Source organism: Mastigoproctus giganteus, chromosome 2 (assembly GCF_048544385.1).
Source record: "Mastigoproctus giganteus isolate SK-2022 chromosome 2, ASM4854438v1, whole genome shotgun sequence".
NCBI lineage: Eukaryota > Metazoa > Arthropoda > Arachnida > Uropygi > Thelyphonidae > Mastigoproctus > Mastigoproctus giganteus.
In genome coordinates, this window is record NC_143576.1 from 201,762,899 (window position 1) to 201,778,281 (window position 15,383).

The following is a 15,383-nucleotide window of genomic DNA, read 5'->3' on the forward strand; positions in this document are numbered from 1 at the left end:
AGGCGAGTAGCGAGCGAGACGTGATGACGTCACTCCTCCGGAGAGATCACGTGGTGCGTTGCATCTGCCAGCATAAATCGAAGCTCGGAAACGGAGCGTTCTTAGAACGGCACTTTTAGTTGAACACGGACGGGCGTTTACGGAGGGATCGGTTTTTGCTCGTGTCGTCCTTGGGAAGTGCACAAAAAGAATTCATTGTCTTCTGGGAAGAGAAGAAAAAGAAAATCCGAGGAGGTATTCTTCGTGCCGGAAGTCGGCAGGGTGACCCAAGCAATTTGTCATCTGCTGGCAAGAGTTCAAGGCACGATGACATTGGATGGTGTCACAGACAGCAGGGTCCGGGCCTCTCCGACACACGACTCGAGGCAAGGAACTCCCGCCTTTTCGCACAGTGTCCCGGATGACAGGGTTTTCTTGGAAGGTACTTCGACGTCACCCCGGGGAAGCGTCAGCTCAACTCCTGGCATCATTTTGACTGTCGAGGACGGTGGCCCCGTTGTCATAAACGCCATAGACTCCCCTATCGCAGGCAGCAGAGCAGCGGAGCGGTCTTTCCAATACGCCCCCGTGCACTCCCAAGTGCTGCAGAGGAGTCCGAGCCACGGCAGGATGCGAAGGAACACTAGTAGCAGCCGTCTTGGTAATCATGTGTCCCCCACGGCTTATCACGGCTCTCCCCTTGGGGGAACAAATCACCTCGGAAATAGCGGGGTCAGCCGATCCCAGTCCATGCGAACGGCCAGACGCCCCCAATCTCTGGACCCCACCCACCGCTTCCGCCAGAGGATTGCGAGCATCCCGAGTGACATGATCCTTCCCTGTGACCCTTCTGAATCGGAACGTGCAGCGTCTAATCACTCTTTACCTTTGCCCGGAGACGAGGCGGAGGTGTTGCGGCTGCGGAACTTTGCTGTGACCCCCAAAGGAGTCATTAATCGCGGAGACAGCTTCCGATCGAAGTCCCGCTCCGCACACAGCGTTGCCTCCAACGGAAGCGGACAGCATTTAACTCCGTGTCTGACCCCGCCGGTGACAGAAGCAGAACTTGCAAAGTGCGAAGATGAAATCTCTGCAATTCCTGTGGCAGCGGCAGCAGCAGCAGCAGCAGCAGTTGCAACAACGTCGGTCGCAGAGGTAGAGAAAGGTGCTGCATCCGGCGAAGAGGTGACCTCCGAGAAGGCGGCAGTCGTAGATTCATGTCCCGAGGCAGCCGTATCAACTCCGGAAAGGTATCGAGTGCTGGTGTTCGGTCCTCCCGATGTGGGAAAGACGTCTTTGACCAGGCAGTTCACCACGTCGGAGTACATTTGTGCCTACGACAGTTCCCAAGGTAAGTTCGTTGTCCATTTCTCTCAGAGATTGCTTGTTCCTTTAAAAGAAAGCTCTTAATATATCCCATCCCCACCCCCAATTTTTTAGTGCCTCAGAACTTGTGGTTTATGATGTGCGACGCCCTTGTGTGCTTGGACTGGATGTTTTTAATATCCACCAGATGGCATGGAATCATTGGAAATTAACCATTCTCAGATTTTAGGATTCCAGCATCTTCGGATTGATGAGTTTATTACAACCGTCTATTTGTGTTGTGCAATGCAAACAGTTTGCCACCAGGAATGGCCATCCAAGGTTTTTTTCTCCCAGTATAGTGGGAGGGCAATAATTGAGTTTCGTTTGGTCTTACAACAGGTTTCAACCTCTTACTTTACCATACATGCACAAAAACTAATTTCATTTCAGAAATGAAAGAAGCTGTTTAGTGATAAAGCTATAATTAATAAAGGAAAATCACGTTTCTACGTAAGTTTTTAATACTTTCTTTTAGTGTTTTTCATAGCGAACATTACGAGAGATAGACGATCCAAGGATTTTTCCTGAAATCACAGGAAAAAACCCTAGGGAAGGAAGCAGAGGATTGTGATGAGTGGTTACAGGTTGGTCTTACTTAGAAATGGGGTCCCCGCAAGGATCAGTTCTGGGACCACTATTGTCTCAGATTTTCTTAAATAATATCGACGATAGGGCATCATCTCAAAATTTGCAGATGACGTGAAGACAGCGTTTCTTCAGGATGACTGAGACTTCAGGGATTGTCAGAAAAGAGGCAGCTATGTTTCTGCAACTTAGGGAACAGCAACCTAAGAATAACTTATACAGTTAGTGGGGTTGAATTAAAAATAGTAGAGAAACAAAAATATTTGGAAGTTACGATACGATCAGACATGAACTTTTCCGAGTAGTGTAGGCAACAAGGAAGGTCCATGGTGCTCTATCTATGATTTATCGAACATCTGCTTGTAGAGGAAGGTCATAATTCTACTCATTGTACAAGGCAGTTGTAAGACCATACAGGAAATATTACGTCCAGGTATGGAGACTGCATCTACTCAAGGATATCGAACTTTTTCGAAGGATCCAAAGACGGACAACGCGCCTGGAGAGAGTCGCAGAAAGGCGTTCAAATGAGGAAAGAAGTTGAATATTTGGGCTAAGGAGTTCGCAAACAGACACCTCAGCAGGGATCTGATTGAAGTGCATAAGGCTCTGAGAGGGACCCGTCAATGACGCGAGGAAATTTTATGGGCTTTTTTTACTTGGTGGCTGAGTTAGTCGGTCTCAAGGAAGGATGGCAAGGTTTTTCTCCCTGAAAATCGAGATTTTCGTCCAGCAAAACAAACAGACCAACCAGAGAACGGAAGCAATTATGGTCATAATGACACTCGGATGCATAAGATTGTTTTTGTGTAATCCCAATGTGACAGTTGTTATTAATGATTCCAGATTTAGAGATCCGTACATTCAACTTACAGGAAAAGAGATTTAGACTGGATTGTAAGAAAGTTTTCTTTCAGCCAGCGAGTTGTCGATTGGATTAAGTTTTACCTCCGTAGTTGGTTGAGTCGGATACTTTATTCAAAGGTCATTTGGACAGTTGGACTTACTTGACCACAGAAAAAACTTGACTATTTTATTTCTTCTTATTATTATTTATTTTGTTTATTTTTATTTTATTTATTTATTTTGTTTATTTTTATTTTATTTATTTTTTGGCTAGCGTACCAAAAGTCTGTGTTTCCTTTCACTATAAAACTAATACTATTATTAATACTGCTACATATCAATTACCACAACAGTTTGAAATACTACAATAGAGATGGACCACGTTTCCAGATTCTGCTTTGGAATCCTACCATTACGAATGACTGTTAGCTGCTGTAAAATAGGCTATTAGTAAACTAAAATATTAAAAATCAGTAGATAAATGTTTCCTGGTTATTAATTAATACTGGTAGATTCTAAGTAATGTTCTTTCCTGACTATATTTAATAAAACTGCACCATACAAAGGATTCTTTCTTCTAACAATGCATAATATGAGATCAGTATTACTCATTTCGCTATGCATTGGAAAATTGGCAATATATATCTTCTAAATTATAATATACTTATACAATTATGTACCAATTCCACTAATATGACGTAATTAGACTTAATATGATTCTGGTTGGAAGTTGTTGCAATTAGATTAAGTGTAATTAGGATACAATTGTACGATTGATTGAACAAACAGACTACAGCAGATTTTCAAATTATTAAGTATAAATTTTCCTCGACTATTGAATCCCAACTAACTCAAGCCATATTAGCTTAAGTAGGGTTAATTAAATTTGGTGCAAAGGTCAAATTTAAACAGTGCAATCTCTATTACAACAAGATAGATTATTTTTAAGAGAAAAGTGTTCAATTGTTTTGTATGGATTTCGGTGTAGTACTGATGCCGGACCCAAATAACTGATACATACTCTTCTATAGGATAGGTTCAAGTTACGTGTAGTTTCGCAATAAACCAATCATTCCAAAACTCCATCGTAAATCATTGCAAGAAATCAACCTTACGATAGTCTTTATTGGTTATTGTCGTGATGTCGAAGTAATGGTGGTTTGTCACGACCATTCCTTTGAAAAGGGCTCTGACGGAACATATTTTATTGACCTCGAAAGAGACTGAAGAAATGCGCGAGATAAACTTGGACAATAGATGTATTGCAGATGACATAGTGCATACATGTTGTTATCTGAAAAGCTGCGTTCCCCAATGAAAATATTAGAGAATCCGAGTATCCCGATATGCCAGCGCCTTTACCTAAATGGAATACTTCGCTATATTCTTGGGTGAACCTAAGTATTGTACCCAGGCGTTAATGGAACGGTACAGGTTCTCAATGATACTGGGCACCACCTGGTAAAAAATAGTGATGGAATAGTTTGGGCACTTCGAATATTGTATTGCTTCCACATCGCATATACTCTAATATATTGATAGTTCAGTGTAGATACATCTAAATCAGAAATTTGCTCATCGATTTAATATTCACCACTGACAGTCTGGAAAGGTTGATAAAGAACAACTGTGCGGGTAACACAGTTCTAATGTACGTCTCCAGTGACTGTTATTTTAGAAAACCAATATGCAGGAGGACCTGACAACAATAAGAGTGGTAAGAGAAGAATGTTTTCAACATTAATCCAGAGCACTTTGCTGGATTATGTCAAGGGCAACTGGTTCACCTAATTCAGGCCAAACTTTGTCCGACAACATTTCCCATATGGTTCTCCAGTTGGTGTGTTTTTGCGCCATAAAAATACAAACCAAACCAGCTGGTGTGGCAACTTGGAGTGCCCCATTAACTTCTTGCTAAAAGAAATACGGACCAATCAAAAATCATGACGTAAAACCACACCATATGCCAGCTTCTCATTACGGACAAGAGTTTACACGAAAGTATTGGATTCTCCTTTGTTCATATGACACAACAAAACGTTGCTCAATCATCAAATCTTCCATTATTCAGATTATAAAATGGTTCATAACAACAGCATAACTGATGGCCATGTTTTAACTACCAGACGGAACTTACAACAGCGTCAGCGTATTCTTGGACATGCACTCTCCTGCTATCTACTGGCGGTTTGTCAGAGATTGAGTGGGTTTACGGCTGCGCGGCCACTCAGCGAATTAAATGATCGGCCTGTGTATATACAATTACGAAGTAAGTCAATGTATATACAGTACGTTGAAAGACAGAATGATTTAGATAAAACGATCTCCAGTAGCTAAAGGCCACAGAGAAAGACACTTAACTATAGCCCTGCAGGTAGAACAGTTGTCATAATCACCGTGTTCTCATTCTGCGTGGAAACGACATGAGTTCGTATCTCGTCAATGATGCGAGGAATTTTTATGGGCTTTTTTCACAATGTGGGTGAGTTAGTCGGCCTCAGGCGAGGATAGTATGGTTTTCTTCCGAAAACTGGTGTATTTCGTCCAGCAAAGAGGAAAATCTACCACAGAACACACGACATCTACAGACATAAGACTCGTATATACGGCACAATATGGTCTAAGTCGCTAAAGCGCTTAAAACGAGTACGATTCTGTCGATGAGGAGAGGAATTTTTCTAGGCCTTTTTCACAACGTAGCTGAGTTAGTCGGTCTCAGACGAGGGTAGCATGGTTTTTTCTCCAGAAACTTGGGTTTTTCATCCATAAAAACAGAAAATCAACGACTTGTTTGTAAAATGAACAAACATTTTACAAACAGTATATACGGAGCAACATGGCCTTAGTCGCGGATGCTCCTTAAACCCTACAACAACAGCAATAAATAAATAACGATAAAGGATGTATTAACGTAGTTAAAACAAAAACAAAACAAAAAAAAGTCAGAAAAAACTTAACCTGACAGTAATTTTAGAAGTGTTGTAAATAAAATCAGCTCCTGGTCAGATCAGTCAACGCTGTCGGTGGTCGAATTTTTCTGTTTGTTTGACGAAAAAATTGAGTTTCAGGCGAAAATCCATACCAAACTCCTGAGACCGACTAAATCTGTCTAAAGCTGTGAAAAAAGCCCATAAAAGTCCTTGCATCATTTACGGGATTGAACCTAGCCTTTTTTCGACCCGGTGTGGAGAAGACTGTGATTATATCCACTGTGCTACCTGCAAGGGCTTAAGAATGGAGAAAAGGTGCTCAACTCGCATAAGATTGCAACAAAGCATATAGTAAATTGAATAGGCCCTTTTTAAGATCCAGATGGTGATGTAATCGACAATCCAGATGAAAGCATGGATTGTTGATTGGCTGCCGAGTTGAGCAGGTAATTCTCAACTTATCATTGAAGCCATATTAGAGGCAAGGGGAAAAATAATGAAGCCGAGTTGAACTGATGTGTGAAGTAAGGACCATGATGTCAGAGAACCGCCTATATGAAGATATGCTGAGGGTGAGAGAGAATGTGAAGCCCTGGGGACGGATGATGTTCATCCAATTATAATGTAAAAGGGGTAGCAGGTGAGTGCTTCTAATCATTAGTCATCTTAATGAAATCATCATTAGACGGAGATTATTCTGTTGGACAGCAGAAATACCTAATGTCTCCCTAATCCAAAAGGGAAGATCTAAAGAAGTGAGGGGCAATTGCAGAACAGTGAGTTTCGCTCTATGGTTATAGTCGCAACACAAGAGTATCGCGACGAGAATGGTGAAGGGCGAGATCTTGCTTTACTAATTAATCTCGTTAATTACTATGACGTGGTTATAAAATTGGACACAAGAAACAAATTTGTCATTATCTGGATTTTAATAAGGATTTTGATACAGTTCCCAATGAGCAGTTACTGTTGTTAATCAGGTCTGGATAACAGACAAAATCAGTCGATGGATCAGAAGTTGGTTGAAGGGATAGGGGACAGAGGGTAGTCATATCGAGGTGTCAGACCTCAAAAATCTTTAGTTATCCGTCTCTTTGCTAAAGTGATGGTGTCTGGGTTGTTGGCTAAATTTTCTGGTAGGGACCATATTTGCGTCCCAGAAGAAAAATTTAATTTATTAGGATTCGTCAATTGTTTCAGTGCTTGGGCTCCCCACCCACCACTGAATCCAAAGGGGCACTCTATCTGGAAAACAACTGTGCTTGGAAGTGGCTACCCAAGCATCATACCTACACTTCCACTAGTCTGAATCCTGTCAAAACAGGGATCAAAGTGGTGTGTCCCTCAACCACGAGGATTCCCTTTTCAGGGTTTCCGCAGATTACAGTGCATGGCAAACATAACAGATTCCTATAGTGTTAACTTGGAACCTAGGCTATGGGAATTGGATACGAACGATGCTAATATGGAGCAACAGCAGTATTAGTAGGTGGTCCTCTCACCATGTACAGATGTGTCTAGTATCGTTGTCGCGGGCTCCAGGGTTTCCTCTCATTCATTGAGAGGGTAGTCATAAATGTGCATTATTCATAGCGGACTGGAGTAGCAAATAAGGTGTTCTTGTAGGGCTTTAGGCGCAGCAGCAATTAGGCCATATTGCGCCGTGTATAATATGTCTGTAATCTGTGCGTGTCCTACGGTCGATTTGCTGTTTTCTGGACTATAAAAATCCAAGTTTCTGGGAGATAAAAAAAAAAAAAACATGCCACCCTCGCCTAAAACCGACTAACTAATCCATATTGTGAAAGAGGCCTATAAAAATTCCTCGCTTTACTGATGGAATTCGAACTCAGGTCTTTTCCATCCAGCGTGGAGTGGACGGTGATTATACTAACTGTTCTATCCACGATTGCTTGGGAGTAGCAAGTGGGGTTCCTCAAGGATTAGAATTTTGACCTCTTTTGTTTCTTATCATCCTAAATGATATTGATGAGGGAATACAGAAAATCTGTAAAAGTTTTCTAAGGACCAAGAGTTTGGGAGGGAGGAGAGGAGGTAGGTAGGGAGGTTAACAATCAGAACTAGGCTGTACTGCTTCAAAAGGAATTGGCCCGACTGCAAGTATGGTCTGAAAAATGGCAGCTAAAGTTTAATGCTACCAAATGCAAAGCACTGAAATTGGGGAGGAAAAACTGGGATAGTTTAAGGATTAGGAGAAGGGAAATTGAGGGATGCACTGTATTAGAAAGACTTAAAGATTCCGAAATAGAAAGTTATTACGTTCAACACGCAGTGTAGGCAGGCTTCAAGAAGAGTACATTGTGTTTATTTACGATTTATCGGACTTTGCAAGTATAGAGGAGATCATTCTCCCTGTCTAAGACGAACACCCTTGGAATATTGTATCCAAGTCTGGTGGCCGCATCTAAAGAAAGACATAAAACTTCTGGAGAGGTGTAAAGGAGGGTGACTAGATTGATGAAGTGTACTAAACATTATCCCTATGAGGAACGGAGTGGAAGATGTGGTCCGCAGGACTTTATAACTAGACACTATAGGGTTTTGATTGAAGTTTCCAAGGCCCTGAGGGGATCCGTAAAATGAATAAGGGAGTAGTATTATGACTGATGGATGAAACAAGAAGCAGCCAGCACAGTTATAAAAACTTAGGAAAGAACACCAGACTAGACATTATGAAGTTGACATTTAAGCAATGTGTTGTGGAAGGTTGGAACAATTAGCTTGAGAGGTTGTTCGAGGTAGAAAGTATGGCATAATTCAAGGAGGAATTTGGTTATCATAACATACACATCATAAAAAGTTGAGTGACAGTAAGTACTAAATTCTTGCAATTCTATTTACACAGACAATTTACATATTATATTACATAATTACAAATGGTATTATATACACAGCAGGTAATATCCACTGAAGTCCTGTAATTTCTTCAGCAGTAAGGTGGCAATTTACCGTCAGCAAAACACAATGGTGTCGAAAGGATTAGAATTCACGGTTGAGTCCACGGACACTCCTTTTTCTATACCTTGGCTCTTTGGAGAATCTCGCGAAATCATAATCCAATTTTTGGGCAAGGTTAAGAATCTGAGTCGGGAGCATATGAGGTCATGACCATTAAAACCGTCCTCTGTAAAATATCCAGCTGTTGAATGACATTTCTGATACAGCAAATGTCCAAACTTCATATTTCAGCAATTTCTTGGATAGTTTCGGATAATTCCTGAGCTGTTTCGCGAGTTGTTGGTGTACCACGTGTAGGGACATCATGCACACTCTCAGTCTCTTCAGAATTTTTCACGAGAGCGTGCAGCATAACTACTCTTATCTTTCTCGCTCTCTTCTACAGTCTTCACTGCATTCTGGGGCATAAAAACTATTTTAATTATAAGAAATGGTGAGAAAGACACCTTCTTCAATTATGTGAGTCATTTCAAATCAACTAAACAGCGGACACGGAATTCGTCCAGAGCGTCAAATTTTTTTTATTTATTAGAACACCCTCTCTAAAATTTAAATGTCGTAGATTATTGCGTGATAATCAGCTAATTTAAATCTTAAAAAGATTAATTTGTCATGAGGAGAACTTATATTTTTCGACCTGTTCATCTTATACCTAAAACTCAAAGCGATTAAACTTCACATTTCGAACAAAGAGCTCAACACAAGGTATTGTGAAATGGAAGATCTGCAAATTTTCAAATTCCCTGTCCATCAATGGACTCTACAACCCACATAAAAGTGCGTGCCTGGGAATCTACTTTGATCGATATCCCAGATGAATAGTACATATTGAATACCTCACTTCAAGACTACGCAACTAAGATATGCTCTCCGTATCATGTTAGGAATTTTTATAACTTCACGCTTCTGAAGGATCTTATATTGTATTTGGACGCAGTCGGTTGTCTGTATTATACCGCGTCAGTATTATATCATATTCAGATGACGCCTGAATTAGAATCGCCCATGCGTTAAAAAAATATTGAACTTACCATAACACTTCAATTTAAAATCATACATAATTACACTTATGGGCCAAAAAATTAGAAACCGTTTGCGACTGGCGTCAACAGATAATTAAACGTACGATATGCAAATATAAGTTGTCACATGGTATGATCAAAAATTGCTTAGTATCACATAAATACTGTACGCATTATTGGGCTTTCTTAGTCTATCCGTTCATGGGCAAGCCAAGCGATCTTTCCGATTTTTAGAAAGCTGTTATTTTTGGAGCACTTATAGAAGCCACAATTGAAAAAATAAAGGAAATCACTGGCGTGCCGAAAGTAACCATCACAAAGTATAAAATGATAGGTACTCTGTGCTAGCCACGAAGACCACGAAGCCTTCGTGGCTAGCACAGTTGGTAGGATCGTCGTCCACCCCACACCGAGTGGGAAAGACCCTAGTTCGTGTCCCGTCGATGGCGAGAGGAATTTTTATGGGACTTGATCACAACGTGGCTGAGTTAGGCGAGGGTACATTGGTTTTTTCTCCCGGAAACTTGGGCTTTTGAATTAGGATTTTGGGAGCCGATGCTCCCAAAATCCTAATTCCATAACAACCTTCAAACACGTGTTTGAAGGACTTCTCTAAAATGTTTATAATACTCAACTGTTACAAAACTCCTTAACAAAGAGTGATGTTATATAAGTGAATAATCAAAATCTAAAACCGGCATCACAATGCGTGCGGTAACGTATTGTTATCACTGTTCATTTAGTTAATTCTGGATTTGACAGCATCTGTTCTATAAATAGAATCAATTTTTCTAGTTGCTCTTTATAGAACCTTAATCGCTTTATAGTCAAGTACCAAAAAAAAAAAAAAAAACAGAGCTTTATTTTAACATTTGGAACTGGCAGGGAGAGCGGGTTTAAAAAAAGAAAAACAGAAAGAAAAATAGAACGCCGACCGAGGGGTAGTCAGGCTTGTTTTCATCCAACAGCATGCGTGTGGCCATATAACAAAAAATAGCAACCGATTTTAGAGAATCGCCGGACATTTAGTGCAGTTTCAATACAACAGAGAGGACCAAGCGGTGCGTGATGTAGCAAGTACAGCCGCTTCACGTGGGTTTTGTAGCCCCGAAAACTTTTTGTCTTAAATAATAAAATGATGCTGCTTTAATTAATTAAAATCTTCATTATTAGGCAGAGAAATATATATATAAGAGTGTATAATTCAGCTTTGGCCGTTTATTGCCAACAAACAAAGGAACTTCAAACACCGACCAGGATGTCACAAACGAGTTCAACGGAGCACAGCAAAAGTTGGCACAAAAGAACTTTGAGGAAGATGGAGATTTTCTCTTAATTATACTTGTCGAGCGCCTGGACTTAAAACTTCACAATGAACGAATTTTAAACGTCTTTTATATTAAGAAAACTCTGTTCAAAATCAGCCTGTTTTAGTTGTTCGCATACCCGTAATTTGTTCTAAACAGTGGAGCTTTGTTGGTCTCAGAACTTGAATCATCAATCGCTGTAAGCAGTTTGCAGGTTAGGCTTTAAAAGAAGAATTTCACCAAAAAACATATCCATGTCCAAAAATTTCAAACTCCAAATATCAAATGGCAAACTCGTGTTGGTTGTTTTTTATGGGACTTTGTGGATGTTATCTTACATCGAAGTTTTGGACAAAGAAATCACAGCCATTTCATTCCGGTAAGTTGAAACATTGGAAAAGTTCACAAAAAGAATAAAAGGAATAATGCCTGGAAATGGAGAAACGTTGCTTCAACACAACTACGCGTGATCTTACTGCAGCCGTTCAGCAATGTCAAGAATTTCGTCAGTGGAATTGAAGTTGTTTTTCATCTTCCTTATAAGCAGATTTCACCTCGGGCGACTTTTTTTGGTTTGAAAAGCTTCTAGAACATCTTAATGAAACAAATACTACGATGAAGCAATTACAATCGCCTTGAAAAGATGATTGACTTTCGGCCAGAAGAATTTTATTTGTTCTTGAATGGCATTCAGAAACTTGTTAAGTGTTGGAAGAAATTTATCCAGTTAGATGGGACGTATGTAGAAAAATGATAGAATTAAATTAAAGGAAACCTTTTTTATTTACAAGTTATTTTTCTTTTTGATTTATCTCAATTCAAAAGTTATGCAATAAAGCAATTATTTTTTACGTCCTCCTACTAACCATTATCATAATCGGTGGCCAGGGCGATTATAAAGTAGTTTTCGAATTGAGGCCCCATTTCCCTTGATATACTGTACTTATTAGAAAATGTTAAAATTTTGGAATATTGCTATCCGAGTTTAGATTTGTATGAACGCATATTGAGTTTCTGTGGCCAGGTGCAGGACGATTATTTTTAGAACAAATAAACAACCTGATGCAAAAATGATAACGAAATGGCTATCAGAAAACTCTTTCCTAGATTCAAACCTACAGAATTCCCACGATCTGGATTCGAATTTCGTTGAGATAGGAGGAATTTTTATTCATTTATTTATTTTTAAACGACGGTGTTTGTGTTAATTGGTTTCGGGAGAGGGTTACACGGCTTTTTGTTTTGGAAACTGAGATTTTTCATCCAGCAAAACGGAGAACTGGCCATAGTTGTTGTTGTTGTTTTTTTGGAGCATTAGCAACTAAGGCCATATTGCTCCAAGATATGCGGTGGTCATTCCCTGACCTTTCCGCATCTTCCGTACTTGGTGGAAACGGGCTTGAACCCCGGTCTAATCAAGAAGCATGTGATACGCACTACTGCTCCTTCCCACCTGGCTACGGAGGCCTCCAAATGGCCATAGAATACACGAAATTTACAGAGGCAATACACTTACGCCTCATGATCTTATTTAAATCGGTGTAAAACAAACGACAAGAACAACAAGAACATTGGCTAAGCACCAATGGAACAACTGATGAAAGCAGTTCTCCCAGGATGTTCATTACCTCTTTAAAGCCACTTTCATTTCTGGTAATGTTGTGGGAATCCCCTATAAATATGAAGCTTTTAGATTGTTCCATAACCAGGAATCCACGTTAAGTCTCACGAACGTGGAACAACGTGCGCAAAATCTATCCTGCAAGGAAAACTTTTGTAGAGGATCTTCCTGATGACCATTTTCTTCGTACAGCGATACCACAGGTTTTTATCTGCCTTTTCGGTTCTTGCGCTGTTTGTAGCCCAAAAATATGTTATAGCCAAGATTTTTGAATTCATTGTAAATAAGCGTCTGATTAATTTCTTTGAAGATATGATTAATATGAATTATCAAAAATTTATCGCTAGCAGACTTACCTTGATTGGTAAGTAGATTGTTTCAAGAGATTGACATTATTTATTTCGATCTCATCAAAGACTTAGAAATCGCCTTGAGAGTGCTTTTAAGGAAGTTTCACATCTTTGGGTCACATCTACTAAACTGCCCTTCGTAGGGATAATGCTTAACGCTCATAGCCAACTAGTCACCTTTCTTTACACCTTCTCAAGAAGTTCTACATCTTTCTTTAGATACGACTTCCAGTAACTGGAAAATAACATTCTTGGCGTAGTCGCACCCTCGTCCTATAGAGAGGGAGCATGGCTGCCTTCTCCTCACTTTCAAATTTCTTTGGTGTTCTCTTTTTGATAACTCATAGACAGTAAAATGCCTTTCTTGCAGTTGCTTACACTGGATGTTGAACTTCTTAGCAATTATTCAACAAATAAAAAAGGGTTCTTTCGGAGTTTTTTTTCTGTAGATATTTTCTTACTGACCCTCATGTTAAATGTACCTCTATTAAAGTGGCACTTCTTAAAATTAATATTTAAATATTTGAACAATGCACGCTTGTTGAAACTTTCGCATTTTTTTTTTACGCTTGAGTAATATCTTTTTTTTTGGGAGACGCTTTATAAGATGCTTTCTTGCATCACTTGCCACTACTAATATTAATATGGAATTCATTTTCTACTTTATATAATCTTATAGTATATTCCAGGTCTGTCATTCAATTGACTCTAAGTTCTAGAGACAGAATTGTGACATATTCTGTCTGTAGATCTTAGGTTTCTGAATAGATTGAAACCAAGAAAAGTTTACAGTGTTTATTATTAAATGAGGTTTACTGCTCCATTTATACAGTGCTTCACAAAATTAACAGAACACGTAGAAAACGTGGTGTAACTCGTGCAGATTGCAGTGATGGGGGGAAAACTTGCTATGGTGGTGTACCACAGAATAACGATGAAATGAGGAGACAGTGAGAAACTTTGGAGAGGCATAAGGGACATTTATAGGGATTCTATAAGAATTAGCAAAAAAGCCAGATTACAAAATTCGATACAAGATGCTTGAAAACAGCGTTACATGACATTAGTACGTCGTATGATCCCCTCCAACGGCTAAACAGACCTAATAGCGGTGAACCCTTCTCGACATAAGAGTGTCTATAATATTCTGTGCCAACAAATCCCATTCTTCCACCAGCGCAGACCTTAGCTTTATAAAGTGATCGAGGAGTTGACTGTCGGAGTGCCATGCAACGCTCTAGGGCGTCCCACACATGTTTGATCGGATTTAAGACTGGTGATGGCGCTGGCCAGGACAGTCTTTGGATATTTTCTGTTTCAAGATATTCCTCTACCACTTGAGCTCTGTGTGCAGTGGCGTTGCCGTGCATGAAAAGAAAATCTGGGCCAACCGCACCCCTAAAGAGTTGCAATAGGGTTTCGAGAATCGGTTTTCGGTACCTCTACGCTGTTACGCTGCTCCTATCAAAAACATGAAGAGGGGTTTGACCGCTGATCATTATTCTTCCCCACACGAGAACACTGCCTCCACCATGAGTGTTCCTTTCTCTGATGTTTGAGGGATGGTACCGCATTCCTTCAGTTGAAATAACGTCTAGAATCTGTTTATAGACTAAAACAGCGTTCATCAGAGAACAGAATTGTAAACCATTTGTCAGGGCTCCAAGTCACATGTTCATGGCACCAGTTTCGAGGAACTCTGCGGTGGTTTGATGTTAACGGGATACAAACTACTGGCTTTCTTGCTTAGAGTCCACTTGAATTGAGCCTTCTGAACACAGTCTAGTTGGAAATGTTTTCAGCTGTGGCAGCAGCAACCTCAAGAGACCGTTGATGACAGGACATTGTAGGGTTCCGCCTTGCTATTGCAGCCGGATAGCGGTCTATTCTGGTTGATGTGGCCCTCGGGCGACCTTGGCCAGCTCTTCTTGTGCTGGTTTCTGTCTCCTGAAACTGCTTCCGTATTGTCGAAACAACACAGCGTGACACATTAAGACAATGTGCCACCTCCGCCTGCGACTGTTCAGCTTTAAGTTGTCCAACGGCCTGCCATCTCAAAGAATCATCTAAACGACGATAACTTGTCACCCTGGGTATTGGATATGTGGCTATTCCACTGATCAAGCCAAAAAATGGGACTGTTTGGTCTCAAACCGTATTTTAATAGGCTCGAAATTTGCATATTATGCGGCTCTGTAAGGTGGCAGATCGATTTCTATTGTATACTCGGAATTTGAATGCTGGGATGCCAATCATATCAAATATTCGTCTGTCGCGAGACTGTTCGCAATAAACTGCAAAATGAAAAACATTTGTTCTGTTAAATTTGTCGAGTAATGTATTAGGATCATTACGTAGCAGTGGTATGTTCCGTTAGTCTGTCGAATCAATCAAAT

The 15,383-nt window shown here is 40.2% G+C and overlaps 1 protein-coding gene across 1 annotated transcript in view; it reads left to right on the forward strand.

Moving 5' to 3' along the window:
• The first annotated feature begins 228 nt into the window (after window positions 1-228).
• LOC150089914 (uncharacterized) overlaps window positions 229-15,383 on the forward strand; it is a 46,970-nt gene continuing 31,815 nt past the window's right edge. Inside the window, exon 1 of the mRNA XM_090368895.1 lies at window positions 229-1,330. Coding sequence (XP_090225021.1) covers window positions 307-1,330 — 1,024 coding nt within the window. The 5' untranslated portion in view covers window positions 229-306. The remainder of the gene's footprint in view (window positions 1,331-15,383) is intronic.